The sequence below is a fragment of the Macrobrachium rosenbergii genome, chromosome 51, assembly GCF_040412425.1.
Source record: "Macrobrachium rosenbergii isolate ZJJX-2024 chromosome 51, ASM4041242v1, whole genome shotgun sequence".
Lineage (NCBI taxonomy): Eukaryota > Metazoa > Arthropoda > Malacostraca > Decapoda > Palaemonidae > Macrobrachium > Macrobrachium rosenbergii.
The window spans coordinates 48,104,883-48,123,292 of record NC_089791.1 but is presented as its reverse complement, the minus strand read 5'-3'; the positions used below and the strand labels follow the sequence as shown (position 1 = coordinate 48,123,292).

The 18,410-nt window shown below is 36.2% G+C and overlaps 1 protein-coding gene across 5 annotated transcripts in view; it reads left to right on the top strand.

Moving 5' to 3' along the window:
* The window catches only part of LOC136833381 (myelin transcription factor 1), an 862,112-nt gene that overhangs the window by 796,187 nt on the left and 47,515 nt on the right, over positions 1–18,410 (top strand). For all 5 annotated transcript variants that reach the window (XM_067095437.1, XM_067095439.1, XM_067095438.1 and 2 more), the window contains one exon: positions 12,164–12,231. In XM_067095437.1, coding sequence (XP_066951538.1) covers positions 12,164–12,231 — 68 coding nt within the window. The remainder of the gene's footprint in view (positions 1–12,163; positions 12,232–18,410) is intronic.

Here is an 18,410-nt window from a genome sequence, read left to right as displayed (position 1 = left end):
GGAATGAAAGAGCAGCTTTTTTGTGAAGGGTTGCATGTGTGAGAGAGAGAGAGAGAGAGAGAGAGAAAGAGAGAGCGAGAATTATGTTGACAGAGTCAACTAGCAAAGGCGCCCTCCTTCTCCGGGATCGCGAAAGATACATCGGACCTTTGTTAATTATCTCGTCCTGAATACGTTTCTCAGGTATATAACAGGAGACAATATTATGAAGAAACTTTCACTAGTTTGGCTCTCTCTCTCTCTCTCTCTCTCTCTCTCTCTCTCTCTCTCTCTCTCTCTCTCTCTCTCTCTTTCAATGTGTGTGTCTGTATGTGGAGCAACATTTGTTAAAATATATAACTTCATATACTTTTTATAACAGTAACAGAATTTCTCTCTTTATCTCTCTCTCTATCTCTCTCTGATGCTGTAAGAAGCTCCTTTTGATAGAATAACACACACACTCTCTCTCTCTCTCTCTCTCTCTCTCTCTCTCTCTCTCTCTCTCTCTCTCTCTCTCTCTCTCTCTGTGAAGATTGAAAAGTAGGAAAAGTGGCACATTAAAAGCGATTAACATCTCATTAAAAGTCCGAGAAACGTTTACTTGTAATTTTATTTATTTTAGATGTAAAGGCCACTGGTACTGGCAACCCAATGCCCTTATCTAGCCCAGGGCCGAAAGAAAGTGGAGAAAGAGATGGAGAGGAAAATGAAAAGACAGTTATAGAATCGGGGAAAGCAGAAGCAGAAAGAAAATTCCAAAGCTGGGTGGAAGGAAGGGGCGGGAGTAAAGAAAAAAGAAATAGTTATCGAGCCATATGATGGAGTAAGTTTCATTTTGTTTTATTTTTTTATTTTGCTTCTCTAATAAAATAAACTCTGTAGGGGAGTAGTGCCGATAGTTCACCTCACTTGGTGTACTGTACTTTGCAGCATTCCTGCGACCCATTTCATTCCTTTTACTATACATCCGTTCATATTCTTTTTCTTCCAACTTACTTTCTGGCACCCTCCCTAACAGTTGTTTCTGATTCATCACAATCTTTTCCTCCTGTTATTTTTCAAAACCTTTTATTCTCTGTTTTCCCTTTCGCTCTCAATGACCTCACCATAGCTGATGTAGCCTCGCTAAATTTTATATTCCATTTCATTTCTAATAAAATAAAAAGAAAGTAAAGCTTGTTTCAAGATACTAAGCCTTTCAGAGTTTTCAAAATATGTTTTGTACGTATCATAAGACGTGCAATTTAGAAAAGATCTTGAAAAGCGTTAAACATAACTGATAACCTAATTATGCCATTTAAGAAAAATCATAACAGAAAAAAACAAATGTTCTACAAACAAATAAATACAGATCCTACCAAAGCCGGTTTAAATCCGGTCACCTAGTATTTTTTTTTATTTATTTATCTTTTTATTTATGTATTTTTTTTTTTTGTAATGTATGCCCGTTCGGCTAAGTCTATTTACAGTGACGCAATAAACAGCATCTTAAATGCGGCCCCGGGCAAAACACAGTAATGAGCAAATGTTGGTGGTCTTGTCATCGAATATTTTTATCTTGTTTGTGCCTTGCTGGGCTTTGTTTGTGCCTTGTTTGGCTTTGTTTCTGCCTTGTTGGCCTTTGTTTGACGTTGTGACTCAGATCTCGTGTGTTGTGGAATTCTTGAGAAATGATGCAGCGTATTTTTCTCATAATGTTTTCCTAAACCTTCTTTTCACACGACAACTCGTATGGGCTTAATCTATAGATATATGTGATCTTGTTCAGTGTATTTCTATTATTATGTATTATAGGTGTTTAATTTATTTATATCATTATATATTCATTTTCGAACTCATAGATTAACCTAACCTAACCCTACACTGCGGACTTTGAGATACTTTAGATAAAAAAAAGAAAAAAATATGATAACTTTGCGTCACGCATTACAGAACACGGAACTTATATTGAAAGATGTTTACTGTTTATATGTATTCCATTACGGTCATCATGAGCGTTATTTGTATGTTTATTTTCATTCATGCCATCTGAATATCTTTATCCCATACCCAGCATTTTTTTTAGGATTCTATATTTCTTAAGTGAATAAATGTATATGCATTCCATTGACGATAGATGAGACTGCAATTGAATATTGCAGTCTAATCTATAATCCGAAAATCAAGAGGAGTAAAATACCGTGAACAGATAGAGGAAAAATTAAAATTCTTGCTTAAGTATATATATTACATATATATACATATATTTGTGTTTGTGTTTATACATATGTGTAATTAAACTGTATTGTTTAACAGAATAGTAACTGAACAGTACTGATTAAACAGTTTGTTCAGTTCATATTTTTATTTTTTAGTTTTGATTTATTATTATATATGTTACACATACATACATACATTGTGCAGCTATGTATGTATATATATGTGTTATATTTATATATATATATATATATATATATATATATATATATATATACACATGAAAACATTTAGTAATAAAAGGTTCCATTTACAGGTAGTTTCAGCGGTAAGTAGTCCTTCCCCTAAATCGTTTTAATTGCTAAAATTTATTTTCTCCACAGGTATCTCATTAACAATTAACAATAATGTATGTAGCTCATATTAACTATAAAAAACGTGTGGAATAAAATCCATTCTTGTTTCCATGATTTTTTATTGAGTTCCGTAACTTTATTCCAGTAGTGTCAGGTCTACAGCCGAATTTAATGCAGAATGAACAGTGACAATACAAATTGCAACGGTAATCATTTAATCGAAAAAAGTGTTACTAATATTATCTTGCAACCTAACCCAAACTTTGAAATACTTTCCTCCTCTGATAACCAGAAGCCGAATGCTGTCATAGTTATTTCACTAGATTTTCCTTGAAACATGCAGCCAGCCTTTTAACTTTGCTTCCTTTATTTAGTATTTACGAGCAGATTCTACTTCTTCAGGTTTCGTGCTGTCGTTCTTTCTGTGTGTTAGCAAACAAGAATGATTTTCATGTTGATTCACCGCTATGATTCATGATTAGATATATACTGTACGTGTGTATGTATATTTACATTTATATACATATATGTACTTAATATATTTATATATGACTTTTTATCACATCACCGTGATTCATATACAATCAGTAAGCTACAAACGTCCTTTAATATCCAATTCGCTCTACCTCGGAAATGATATATTTTCATATGTTACTGAAGGGGGATTTTTTTAGTTGGTAATAAGTTCGTGTCCCGTGGGCTCGAACCAGCGAAGGACAGGACTCAGGACCACAGTGGACGCATTAACCCACACGGCCAGCAAGTGAGGGGGAGCAAGTGGATATCCCGGCCCATGTGTACCGTCCCGTCGTCGAACTCAGGTGTTTGTATTTTGGAGACGATATCCACACCTCAGCCATTTTGACCGTGTGGGCGTTTGTCGCACGCAGCCATATTAATGACTTTTATCACATCACCGTGATTCATATACAGCAGTAAGCTACAATCGTCCCCCAATATCGAATTCGCTCTACCTCAGAAATAATATATTTTCAGATATGTTACCGAAGGGGAATTTTTTAGTTGATAATAAGTTCGCCGTCCCGTGGGCTCGAACCAGCGAAGGACAGAACCAAGGACTGCAGTGGACGCGGGAATTGGATATTAAAAGGACGTTTCGTAGCTTACTGATTGTATGAATCACGGTGACTGTGATAAAAGTACATGGCTGCATGCGACTGCACCACACGGTCAACATAACCGGGAGGTGGATATCGTCTCCAATACAAACACTGAGTAAACGGATGGATTATACATGGAGCCGATATCCACTTATACCTTCACTTGTTGCCGCGGGTTAATGCGGTCCACTATAGTCCTGAGTTCTTGTCTCGCTGTTCTGAGCCTACGACGATGAACTTATTATCAACTAAAAATTCTTCAACAATATATAATATATTATTTCGGAGGTAGAGCGAATTGAGATTAAAGACGTTTAGTAACTTTATTGATTGTATATTTATATATATATATATATATATATATATATATATATATATATATATATATATATGTATATATATATAACACATATATATATATATATGTATATATATATATTATACATATATATTTATATATATATATATATACACAGAAGTATATATACATCTATATGTATGTTGTATATATATACTGTTTATATGTATATGTACCTATATATATAAATGTGTGTGTTCACGAGTATATATACATATATATGTATGTTGTGTATATATATACTATATATGTGTATATGTACGTATATATATATATATATATATATATATATATATATATATATATATAAATGGGTGTGTGTTCAAGTGTACCATAAAGACGTAGGCCATATACAGGTGAGTATTGAAAAATATATTTTGTAAGTTTGAAAAGTAATTGCCTTTACGGATAAGTAAACTGTCGTTTCAGTTGTACTTTGGATAAACCAGAATAAAAGTAACAAAAGTCTTACCAGAAGACCGGACACAAAAAAGAAACAGAATGTAGTCTTTAATTGTTACACAATAGATCGACTATGATAATTTTACTCGGCATTCCATTCATTGTCTTTTAAATATCCAGTGCCAGAGTTTGCGCCTCTCTCAGAGGGTTTGAACAATAGTAATTCTGCGAAACTTCATTTCATTTATATAAAAAAAAAAAGTTAGGACATCGGATATTCATTGCGTAGTTAATAAAATTTTAGGTATATTGAACTGAAATCAGTGACAGAAAATCTTAGGAATATAATTGTCACTACAGGGTATCTTTTATGAGATTTTCGTTATTTAGGTTTGGATTCGACTTGTGTTCAAGTTCATTAAATTTACTGAATTGTAGGAGTTTCGTATCATGTAATTTACGACATTCTCAAAAGGTTTAACATTTCAGTCCTTTGTTGATCTAAACTTTAGAGATTTATGCCACATTCGACTTCTGGCATTTAAATGCGCACTACTTGCATTCTAGGTAAGATTGCTATTATTCAATTAAAATTAATAATAAAATCCTTTGAATTTTCACTGATAGATTTAATGTAAATTCAAGTTTGTTATCCATTTGTATTGTTTATTTCGAGCAATGTGGCGTCCCATCGACTATTGGTATGGACGATGCTATAAGTAATTTCTTTCCTTTTTTCTAAGGTACCCTAATATCACTAGAAACAGTGTCATGTAAACCAGCTTATAAAGATAGAGTTTATTTGGAATTTGTTGGCGATGAATAATTTGGAAAGCGATCACAGCACTGCTGCTGCTGTATGCCGTAAATCATATTGAAAAGACCATATATCATTATTGTTCATTATGAATTGATTATTACCATTCCACAATGTTACGTCATAAATCGCAAGATTGCGAGCATAAATGATCTTAAAGATTTATTCTAGCAAGACAAGGCTAGTTGTCCCGTAGATAAAAGGTTACGGCTTCATAGTACTATTTTTAACTAATAAATCCCGTTTTTTTCTGGTTATGTCTGCTCAGCCAGTTAATCTCGTCTTTATCCTCTCATATGTATACATTTACTGGATGTGTGTTTCTGCATGCGTTTTTTTTAAACGCTATTTGGAATTATAGTCTGACAAAATTTAAAGTGAGAAATACTCCGTAAAAGTTCCATCATTCATATATGGTGTTTTTTTTTTCTAGTAACAGTTGTATGTTTAGCCATAGCTACACTCATATAGCTGGAGTGAAAATGTAAGAAACGGAAATTGAGTGGAAAATGTGTACACATAACTAGTCCTATAGAGTTACTGAAACAGTTGCAATCAGTACTTTTGTGTATCAAGTGCATTTGCTTCATCTTGACTATAATTCATGTTTATTATTAAGGAGACCTGTTTTATCCGGTAAAAATATTGACCTAGACTATATGTTAATCAAAAGGTGTAATTGTCCATAATTTTGGCATCGAGAGCTTAGCAATGTTTGTATTCAGTAGATGGAAATAATGGATTGGGTTTAAGATGAACAGGAATATACAGTGCAGTATGCTGTTGCAAACAGTGTCGTACGATGTCACACTCAATGCAGTGCCATTTCCATCGACTATAATTCGCTCGGTCAAACACTGATGAATATCTGACGAGCGTAACCGCTGCTACAACATCAGGAGACAGACAAGCAGACAGAGAGACAGAGACAGAGACAGACTAACACTGACAGAACCGTATTGATACATCCCCTACACACGCATTCACTCGCTCAGAACTGGTGCTGATTAACAAAAGTTTGTTATCAGAAAAACCACTCCCTCTCGTCGGGGGACATTAAGGGCGATTATTCCTGATTTGCCGATGTGATTTTCTGTCTTGCGTCCCTCTGTGGATTATCTCTGTTTACCCGCAGAAGGGTGTTTCCGGACCCGGCTTTTGTTTTTGTTGGGGAGAGGAGCGGTGTGTGGCCGGAGAAGGGTGAGGGAGGGAGGGAGGAAGCAGTGGGGTGAGGGTGAGGAGGGGGTGAATTTAGAAAGATTCCGATGAATAGGAGGATTGTTGATGGAGAGCCAAAGTTGAGTGGTTGATCAATGGCCACGGCATCATAATGTTGGGCCGTGTAAGTCATTTTTAATTCCGGGTCACATGAGGTCGATTCATAATCACGTTTCGGCTGCAGGAAGCGGCTACGTCAAGCGGTCGCCTCTTTAAGCCGTTCGGCTCGACGCAGAAAGATCATCAATAACAGGACTTTCCTTCCGCCACAGTGAAGATAATTTTGAAATCCATTGAATAGCGGTCAGGGTGTAATGCACTGCATTTTGAGTTATGCCATAGGCTTTGTACAAGGATGCATTAGAAACAGTTGTAGTAGATTTCAAATTATGGGCATGTATTTATTCTAAATGTTGGAATGAAGTGTATGAATGCATGAGGATTCACGAGAAATATGCTTGTAAATTTCTTCTTCTGGTCTTGCAGATATGTTTAAATATGCCCATATATATATATATATATATATATATATATATATATATATATATATATATATATATATATATATATAGTAACATACTCATATACATATTGATAGATAGAACAGAGCCAATAACATCACCGAAAAAGACTTCTTTAAGACTCGGAATGCTAACATCTTTACTGGTATCACTCCGTCTTAGGTGAAAGAGCTCTTTAACGAAAAGAATATTTATACACACAGCTTGTATCTTTATGTATGAATCTGTTTTCTAATGAATAAAGTCTTGAACGAGGAAACCACTTTGGGAAAGTCTACAAGGGCATACAATCAGGAAATCTTTAGAGTGAAAAACGATTTAAAATTATAATCTAGGAAGCTGTTTTCATTCCGCTGAATAGGTAATATTGGTTTGAGCCGTGAAATAAATATTAGCCATGTTAAATTTGCTGAGAGTTGATTGAATGAATGAAGTTGCTGGAGTGATGGATGCCTGTTAATTCTGGTATATATTTCTCGTGTGAATTCCCTGCTTCATAGGTCACCTCCATATTTTGTCTTCCGGTAAAATCCATTGTGTTGTGCATATTTAATGGCGGCAGGTTTTTATAGCCATGCTTCGTTTTGGTGTCCTTAGGTTAAGCGTTTCTTTGAAGCAATTTTTCATGTTTATCCTAATAAGAAATGTTACAACATTAGTATTGTATTATTCATAAACCTTTCACTTTTGTTTTGATACATATTTTTTTATATCTAGCACAGTTTTTTATTATTATTATTATTATTATTATTATTATTATTATTATTATTATTATTATTATTATTATTATTACACAAAATAGAAAATACCTATAAATGTAAGGATAAGGGTCAAGAGAAGTTAAGTTTGGTAAAATACTGATGAAAATCATTCTAGTATTAATGGAACACGTACATTATCCCTTTCTAAGAGAGATGATATTTTCATCATGCTTTTCTTGTTTTCTTTTGTAAGGCATTTTACCAGAATTGACCAACATATTTTCACGAAACTGCGGGACATTGGCTTTGGGCCAAGGAAGGTCAACAGAGTTCAGAGTCGTTTTCAAATTCTATGAGACTGATCTTTTGGTCGATGGACTTCTTTTCAGTAAGATTACTTAAAAAATAGATAAATAAATAAATAAATAAATCAATCAAAAACACTGAAAGTTTTCGCAAAGAAAGATGAGCAGTACAAATTTATAAACAATAATTTTTTGTTCCAGTTTATTGCAAAATTTGTGTACTGTGGTGTTTGTCTTGTATATACAGTCTCATGAATTTATGAGTCAGCAGTGAAATTATTTTTACTATGTGATGGTATGGTTATTTTTAGATGACAGTAAGATTAGTATTGTGATAGTTAAATTATTACTGTGTTAAAATGAAATCTTCTTAATGGAATACCAGATCCACGTCCTATTTTTATATCAGAGTAAGCTTCAACAGATGGTACATAATTAATAGGTAGAGAAGAATGTAAGCATTTCAGAGTAGGCTAATGCACTCATCTTATTGCCCCTACTAGAAATAACTGTTTATTTTAATGTTACATTATTCCTATTGCGTTATTTACATATTCTAAATTCCCAAAGTGAAGCCATTAGTTGCTGTCGAATGTCTGTCATATGAAAATGGAAATAAAACTGGCATATAGTTTGAAGATAAGTTGATCGACCCCATTATTATACTACTTCGACGGATCAAATATACTGTAAATATTGGAGGCCTCTTTCATTCAAGCTTATTCTTGCGTCACAACAGATCAAATTATGCGTCGTTAGCTTATTTGATGAAAAACCGTTCATGAATTTTTATGAACCTTGGAGGAGATTCAATTAACCCGTGAAAAGTACCAGGTAAATGGATAAATTACTGAAAAGACTGAATGCGTAACTGACTGAGACTGACTGGCTAATTGACTGCCGGATTGATAGGCGATTATCTGCTGACTCAGCTCTTTGTCAGTTGCCTCTGATTAGGAGACAAAAGTGGTAAATGATCTTTAGATAAATGACTGTTCCTGAGTCCGTCACGCGTGGGAGAACAGAATTTATCAGTTGCTTATGTCAGTCAGTTCCGGGAACTGGAATTCTGTGCACGTTCAGTATTCCAGGAATTGTATAACCTGCCACATTGGATAAGGTGTTTCTCGTCGTTTTAAGAAGCAAAGTTCATTAACGCGCAATTATCTCGTAGTGGCAGCTCTTGTCTCTGATGCTTAAACAGACCGCTCATCAGTAACGCCTCTTGTACCACTGGAACCTTTGATTGGGGTTATATTGCTGAATTTGGGCCCATAAGCCTAGACTTCAACTCAGATATCATCCAGTTTTTTAAATGCCTGAATTTTCAACAACCTCTCGCCCGTGAGTATCGTTGCAATTTTTACAACACTATCAAATCTTTTCAGTAACTCTCTCTCTCTCTCTCTCTCTCTCTCTCTCTCTCTCTCTCTCTCAACATATCCTACTGGAACATCTTTTGAATGCTTCAGTGATCTCAGATTTCATTTGTAAGCATAAAATGCCTAAATATTTTTCCTTCTGGATATATGTGCGTTGATTTATACCAATGCTCATGTGATTTTACATGTGTGCATTCATACCATTAATGCATACATGTATACGTGCATTACTAGTATACCATTTATACGTACATGTATACCTATATTACTAGCACCAAGTATTCGGTGAGTATGAAGCGAGTCGCTCAGGTATAATTATTGTCAGGGGAAACCAATTGGTTCTTTCGTACCTTGGGAACCTACAGTGCTGTCTTTACCTTCCAACTTGTGATGTCAGCATTTTAAAAGCTCTAGAAAGCTGATTGTGACATATTGTTATAAATGTAATGAGTTGTTTATTTTTAGAATGAGTTAAAATCTGCTGTTTTAGATTATGGTTTCTTAATAAATATTTTCCACTACCCCTCTCACCATAATTGTCATCTTTATTGTCCATTAGGGCAGACGTTACTTGCCGCGACCGAAGCTAATTTTGGGCAACCTTGCCCATAGAAATTAATTTTAAAAAGAGCAAAAGTCAGATAATAGACCATGGTATTCATATAAAACACACCAGGGTCTCCATGTGAAGAACAACTGAAAAAAGATCATAAGCTGAAGCCTAAGGATCTTCCTCCAAAAATGGACGATCGTAGCCAGGAAGAGTGACCAAATCGACATTTAATATCATAGAGATTTTTGAATTTTATTATTTGTAGTCCGTCAGTGGCTTTCTCAGGAGGTACTCTCTGCACTCTGTTGATATGGGAGGGATGTGGAGCGAGCCGCGAGAGGCTGTTAATGAGTACATGACGTCGGATACGACCAAGTTTTCACAGTATCCGTACGAGGGCCCGTCCGTTTAATGTTTGTTTTTACAGTTTTGGGAACAGGGCCAAAAGAGAAGAGTTGTTGACGGATTCTCATTTATAGGAGGGCCATCTTCTCTCTCTCTCTCTCTCTCTCTCTCTCTCTCTCTCTCTCTCTCTCTCTCTCTCTCTCTCTGTGGGCAGACTCTCTTTTATTGGAAACCCATCTCTCTCTCTCTCTCTCTCTCTCTCTCTCTCCTTGTATGCAAACAAGCAAATTTTAATTCCAAAGGATATATGTGGTTACAATGTACTCAAATAAAATTAATGTTTATGAACCGTTGTTGAGACTAGATGCAAATATGCTCATGTCGCAGATATGCTGGTAATTTTTTTTTTTTTTTTTTAATTCTTAAACATATAAATCTTTAAATGACGTTCCTTACAGAATTTGGTGGCGCATGGGTAGTCGATATTCCTGTACAGCAAGTGAAGAAGATTTATATCAGCAATTAAAGGCAATGATGAGATATTTCGGAGGATTTGTGTCTTGCTGGTATATACTATTACCACTGCCGCGTTTTCCTTAATAATTGTCCTGTACATTTTTCTGTTGTGTTATTTCATTGTTCATGTGTAATTCTTTTTTAACAGAAATCTGAGTGAAATTATTATTTTCACAATTTCCTTAAGGAATCTTACTTGGTTACAAGGCCATGGTGGAACCGTCGAGATTCATACAAATCCTATGATCACAAAAGGAGACTACAGTACAGTCTTTTTAAAAATACTCTCTCTCTCTCTCTCTCTCTCTCTCTCTCTCTCTCTCTCTCTCTCTCTCTCTCTCTCTTGAAATCTTATTACTCTAATATAGTTATTAGTATAATTATTATTATTTTAATCTTTAGCTATTCTCTTTTTATTTAAATGTCATATGAGTGCGTGTTGATTATGGTCAGAATTTCAGTTCTCTAAAATGTCTTAATTTCAGGAAAACGTGTATTATCCTTGTTGGAGGCTGTAATAAGAATTTGTTTATATGATACTGAAATATTATGCTGCGCCTACAATATGGTTGTTGTATGTTTAGACGTATTCATGTTTTATTGAATAATATGCTTTATTTAAATGGGATTTTATATTAATAGGCTTTAAACTAACAAGCAATAGGATGCGTATATTTTATGTAGGTAGGTTTTGTTAATTATACGTGTATCCTTGAAGGGGTGTTTACAGGTCAACTGGAATGGTACAGTAGGTAGAATAATATATAATATTTATATTATTTGTTTTCTCTCGTAGTTTTATGTGTGTCATCCAACATACTCACAGTACTTAGTTATAAGGTACTCTACGCTGAAAACAGAATTGTCCGTGTGTTTGCTAATTTAGAAATTATGTTAAACTTTGTGAAAGCATCAAACGTCATTGTGCCTTTGACTTGCCGAGTGAATGGAAAACCTTCAATACAATAATACTATCAGCAATTCTTTTTGTGTAGAGGCCGACGGGGCGGGCCTCCCAAGGCATTCAAATAGTCTTGGCCCTAAAGCAGAAGGAAAAAGAAGGGAGTGAAGGAAAAAGACGATGGAACCTCCAGAGAGAGGAATTCTTTTTGTGTAGAGGTCAGTGGGGCGGCCTTCCTAAGGCATTTAACAGTCTTGGCCCAAAGGCAGAGGGAAAAAGAAGGGGGTGAAGGAAAAAGACGACAGAACCACCTCAGAGAGGAAGAAAGATAGAGAAAATTGGCAGTCAAAAGCACAAGGCGTTTGTGGTTTCACGGATGAGTTAGCGAGTTAGTTACCTGCTGTGAAAAGGCACCTGGATGCTTCCTGAGGAGCATGTGACGTTGGAGGATATTTCCCTGGCGTTCTAATTCGTCCATTCTTTCGGCAGACACCTGGCACTGGACCCCTTCCTCGGCCCCCTTCCCTGGTGGACCCCCCTCCCTCCCCGCGCCAGAGGTACGTATCTTTGCCTAACACTTTTCATTAGGATGACGTCATACCTGTCACGCTGACAACACCCCCACCTTTCCACTATTCCCTTCGCTCAGGTTGTGACATTCCCCTAAATGGGGGCCAGGCTATCCAAATATTCAGACACAGTTATTGTAATTTATGAATATATATATATATATATATATATATATATATATATATATATATATATATATATATATAAATGTGTGTATACATATACTGTACATACATTTATTATTTATCTACATATATTAAACCACAAATATCGTTTAATATACAGTTCACTATATCTGTAGAATAACTTCAGCAAGCTGGTACGGAACTGGTTATCTTCACCAGTGAGATTCCGGGAACCGCTGCCTGATACAGAAACAACAATGTACAGTGACTGACTTTGACCACTGAGCCATCGATGGCTAAGTGGTCAGAGTCACTGTATATTGTTGTTTCTCGCTCAAAGGCAGTTCAGATCCCACTCAATGAAGAAGTACTATCAATTACCATAATTCCCCTTTGGTGTGTTATTCTAGGTGCAGTGAACTGTACATTAAAACGGTATCTGTGGCTTAATATTTGTGGAATATAAAAATGACACTAATATTTATTGAATATATAATATATATAGTGTATATATATATATATATATATATATATATATATATATATATAAAACCTGCGTGATACTTTATAATCGGATAAAAAAGCACGAACACAGTCAACTTACAGTAACCTTTCGTTTCTGCTCTAAAAAAAGTCTGACAAGTGCACTATAAGATATACTATAAATCCATAATTAGTTTCTACCAATGTTTCTCAGTAAACCATTATAGGCTCCAACATTGTTAATATAGTTTATAATTCTTCCACATAAAGTGTGCACAAATACAATTAGCCTGGAGCATTTAATTATATTGTAAACTGCACTCCAAATACAATGCCCTTGCAAGAAAGGTAAACTTTTTTGTCTCACATTAATTTTTTTTTATTATATAAACTGAAAAAATAACGTTCACTCAGTTTAATATCTACAGTACCTTTCTAAAACTAAATTGTTATTATTAATATTAGTAGTGATATTCAAAATGGAGATATTCAAGAGAAACAAACTCGAAACAGCCTTCTGCAGAGTAAAATGTCTATATATGAATAAAAGGAAAACTGAGAGAAAAATATATAAACAAAATTAATAATAGTAAACTAAAGCCCTGTCCACACTAGCGGGCAGTGCCCGACGGGCAAACACTGTTCCCATAACCCGTTCCACTATACAAGATGGGAAGGTGAGCGGCGCCCACGAACGGGAGTAAGTGGGTGACAGTAAATAAGGGAGCAAACCATGGTGAGACTACCCTCTTCCCTTGCTTGTATACTCAACGAGCTGTACTGACCGATCACTGTCACCGACCGAATATGGAGCCAGAACGATGCGATTGTCTGGTAACACTGCTTCAGAAGCGAGAGAAAATATAAACAGCTGGAAGTGCCCGACGGGCATGCCCGCTAGTGTGGACAGGCCATAACAAATCAACGGCGTCCGGAGACCGCAAACATCCGCCAAGGATGAGAAATTCACTCTCAAATGTCCCATCTCCCCAAAAGTGACTTTCCTCTATCTCCCAGATTCTAATCAGTTGTTGCTCACCTATGTGAGACTTTCGATAAAAATTCCACTTTTTTATGCAGGCAACTTAAACATCAACAACACCAGAAACATAACCTCCTTGACAGATGTAAACACAAGCAGTTGTTGACTTACAAAGGGAGCTTTGCAAGGGCTCAATTGTATGACGGTGTGTGAACGCCTAACCATATGAAGGCTGCGTTATTCTTTTAGAATTATTGTCTTTCAGCCAATAAATATAAAATATTGTTGGAACCAAGAGAGCAAACTGATTTTACATTAGAATTATTGTCTTTCAGCCAATAAATATAAAATATTGTTGGAACCAAGAGAGCAAACTGATAAATTATTGTCTTTTCAACCAATAAATATAAAATATTATTAGAATTATTGTGTCTTTCAGCCAATAAATATAAAAATATTGTTGGAACCAAGAGAACTGATTTTACTGATTGTCTTTCAATAATAAATATAAAATATTGTTGGAACCAAGAGAGCAAACTGACTTTACATAGTCCCGAGCGTTGTTGTGTAGCAAGAGATAAGTTAAGAGACATTTAAAGGAAGTGAAGTGCTTTTTAACAAAGCGGCAGATCTTTTTAAGCGTGTGTGAGACCGCCTATCTAGCCTATCTAGTTCTGGCATTTAGGGGGAGCGTAAATTTCTTAATATCGTCAAATAATTGATTCGCCCATTTCTGGTTGTTCTCGCTGTTCTTGTTGCTTCGTTGTCAACTTGTCGACAGTTGAATTAGATCAAAGTTTTGTACGCGGAGGACAATTGCTAGAAGAGTGCTTTTCACTTAAAAAAAAAAACTATTATTCATTCACTTCTAGTATCATATAATCTCCCGTGATGCTTAGCACATAATCATTTGCTCAAGATGATCAAGTTTTGTTTTCATACACTGGCATTAAGTGAACGACCCTTTTATATTGCTAGAACTTGTTGTGTTTTTGGATGAAGCGATTCTAAAACGTTTTTTTGAGCCTCAAAGATTGATCCTCCGTTAATTTCAGTTTTCATATTTTTCACGTATTCCTGAAATAATCTCATAGAAAAATTTGCGTAATGATACTATTTGTAATGCCCTCACTGTAAACTTATGGTTCCTCGTGTACCCGCCATTGATGTCATGTTGGTAAAAATTCTGTTTTGGGAAAAATTTATGTTGTTACCATGTCTGCTTAGGGAAATCATTATGGTAGCACCACTTTAAGCAGGGGAAATATAATACTGATAATATTCATTACGTATGGGCAGTATGTTAGCACCGCTCACAGCTAGCGGGAAATTTTATGTTATTAATGGCTAAAGTATTATACCGATACTAATATAGCGATACCAATCTATTAAGTATTATATGGATGCCAGTCTACGTACAGTAATATACCATTACCAATCAAGTATTTATTATATGGATACCAATCTATGTACAGTGTACCGGCCTTTGTAAATTACTATACCGATGCCAGTCTGTTTCTGAGGCAGCACCGTTTTTAAACTTCTAATGACAGAGGCATGGTATGATCTACCGTCCAAAAATCAGTACATCTGCTGATACAATGATAAATGAGATATAATCACCGTTAATAGTTACTTTTTTTTGTTATTCCCCAAAAGAACAAACGGAAATGGGCGACCCCATGCAACCAACCCTGTCTGTCACTTTGTTGAGCTTTCAGCGGTGTGGCGTCATCCTAATTGTGTGCACTTTATCGTTTCTGTTTCTTGTTTCAGTGTTGCTTTTTTTGTTTTCATTTATTGTCGCCATGTTTGTTTCTAGACGTTATAATTGTTATTGCTGTTGTTGTTGTTAGAGGTTTTTTCTTCGTGCGTGGCTGGATGATTTTAAGCGGATCGAATGTTGTTTCCTTTCATTATTTTCTTTTCTTTTTTTTTTTTTTTTTTTTTTTTGTCTGAGCGTCTTCAATAATTCGCCTTCGTCCTCCCATCCTTTTCTTCTCCGTTCTGTATTATGACGTTTCATGATCTTTTCGTTTCTCCATTTAGACGTTCAGTTTTCTCATATGCGCACGTGCATGTCAATATTTGCGCTGTATATATATATAACGCGGCAGAACATGTCTGTGCGAGTTATTTAGACTTGTATGCTCACGCAGAAAATACGTGGTCACTATTTATACAAGCTGCTTTGCGAATCGAGTACGAAGTTCTGAGAATTTCAAAGTCAGCCCCCTCCGTTTTTTTCCTCTCTAGGTAAACGAGAGGCAAAATTGTTTTCCCCTGTAATGTCATTATTTTGATATAGTTCATTTAATTCGTTTAGGATAATATTTGGTGAGGTCCCGAAGCCAGATTTCAAGATATTGTGAATTGCTTGCTTGGTCGTTTTAATTAATTTACAATAATACATTTTAATTTGTTTACAATAATGCGTCTTAATTCATTTGCAATAATACGTTTTAATTCATAATCATCAAGGTTCCAAACTAAATTTTAGATTGCGTTTAGTAACACTCCCAACCAATTTACTTCGTTTGTCCCAAGGTACAGAAAGATCCCAGATTCATAAATAATGGTTCCGTTGAATTTACTCTCTGGTGATGATGCTCAGTCAGATTCCCGGTCAGATGACTGATTTTCGAAATAGTATTCCTTCTAAATTTACTTCATTTATGATGAAGCCGAGTCAAATTCCAGGTCGATTTCAGATCCAGTAAATGATGTATCTGGTGAATTTACGAGGCGTAGAAAGATTCCAGATGCTGAAAAATTGTATTCCTGGTGAATTCAGAAAATGTTTGAGGTGAATATTCACTAAGATTCCAGGACCTATTCCAGATTCCAAAACTTACATGGTAGACAGAGCTTTTGTATGGTTAATCACTAAGATTCCAGGACCGATTCCAGATTCCAAAACTTACATGATAGACAGAGCTTTTGTATGGTGAATGTTCACTAAGATTCCAGGACCGATTCCAGATTCCAAAATTGACAGAGTTCGTTTTCTTCTGCCGCACTCCGTTTACCTACTTCTTGTTCATTGCTTTTGAGTAAATTTTGTCGCTTTAGTTATTCTAAAAAAATAAGAATTAGTTCATTGTCAAAAAAATTCTCTGTGGTTTGTGACTTGTTTCTTTGCTGTTCGATTGTGGTTGTTGGCTGGTATGTTCCCTTAACTTGTAGATGGAATGTGGATTGTATATTTTTATATATTCGGTTTTTATTCCCCCCTCCCTCCCTTTCATTGCGCTCGCTCGTGTTATTCAGATAAGCTGTTATTTGTTTCCCGCTACTGTGAGCAGAGAGAAGATTTTCTGTTGGGATCAGAAAAGCCGACGAGACTTTCTCTTTGAAGAAATATGTTCGCAAATCGCTAACAGCGCTGAAGATGGCGTGTAATTGAAGACAAAAATTTTCATGTAAATACTGTTTTGTAGTTTCTTTCACTTTTATATAAATTAAAGCAGTTCTCATAGTAAATGTAAACTGAGGTGTTTATATTTCAAGTGCATAGAACGTCGTGCTGTTATAGTGAGTTATTCATTAAAAGAATTCGCAATAATGAAATACGTTTTCGCGGTGTTGCTGAATAAAAACACGTCTGCCATCTATTTCTTAGGCTCGTTAAAATATATAAGATGCATTTGTTTTGAAAAATTATATTACTTAGGAAGGAATAGTTAAATTTAAATACACTGACCTGAAAGAATTTACAGCTGTGTTTGAAAGGACTTGGCGCTTTCTTCTTTTGTACGGAAATGCAAAAGGAAACAGGGTGATTGCGATAATCACAGTTGCTGTATGCAGAAGCCATTGTGTGTGTGTATGTGCGTGTTTGTGTGTGCGTGTGTGTGTGTGTGCGTTTGTGCTTGCGTAGTGCGTCCCAAAACCAGCCAGTTCGTCGCCTTCCTCCCTCTGCTAGTTATGGTTCGCCCCTTCCATTGATGAGTGCGTTGTTCCAGCTATAAACTTTGGAGTTGTTATTAGTGAAATAACCCTCTCTCTCTCTCTCTCTCTCTCTCTCTCTCTCTCTCTCTCTGTGGCGTTCCCCCTACGCCATTTGCATTTACCTTTATCCTCGCAATATTACAATTTATGCTACGCTAAACGCGGGGGGCGCATTCGTCCCCCGCCAACTGCACACAGTCAATTGCATGAGAGAGTAAAAAGGCGAGAATGACGGCGTGTCATTGGCTTGCACATATTGTATTCGCCGCAACCGGGTTGGTCGGAGAGCCCCTCGGCGGGGAGGGACCTCCTCCTCCTCCCTCCGGTTGCCTGGGATACAATATCGACGTCTCGCCTTCGTGCCTTTTCTGCAACTGGGGCCCTTTCTTCAGTGCCATACAGCCCGGGGCGACCGCCCCCCCCCCTTCCCACTTCAGAAGCCATGATTTATGAGAGAAAGATGGCGGCGGCCTCCCTTTCAATCCCTCTAGTGCATATGCCGCGCTTGGCTGGAGCCAAAAGCACTCTAGGTAGCGCCGCTAGGCGTTTCCCTCCGCTCTAGGTGGGAGGGAGGAGGTTGCGCACGTCTGCCTGGATTTCTCTCTCTCTTCCTCCCTCCCTCCCC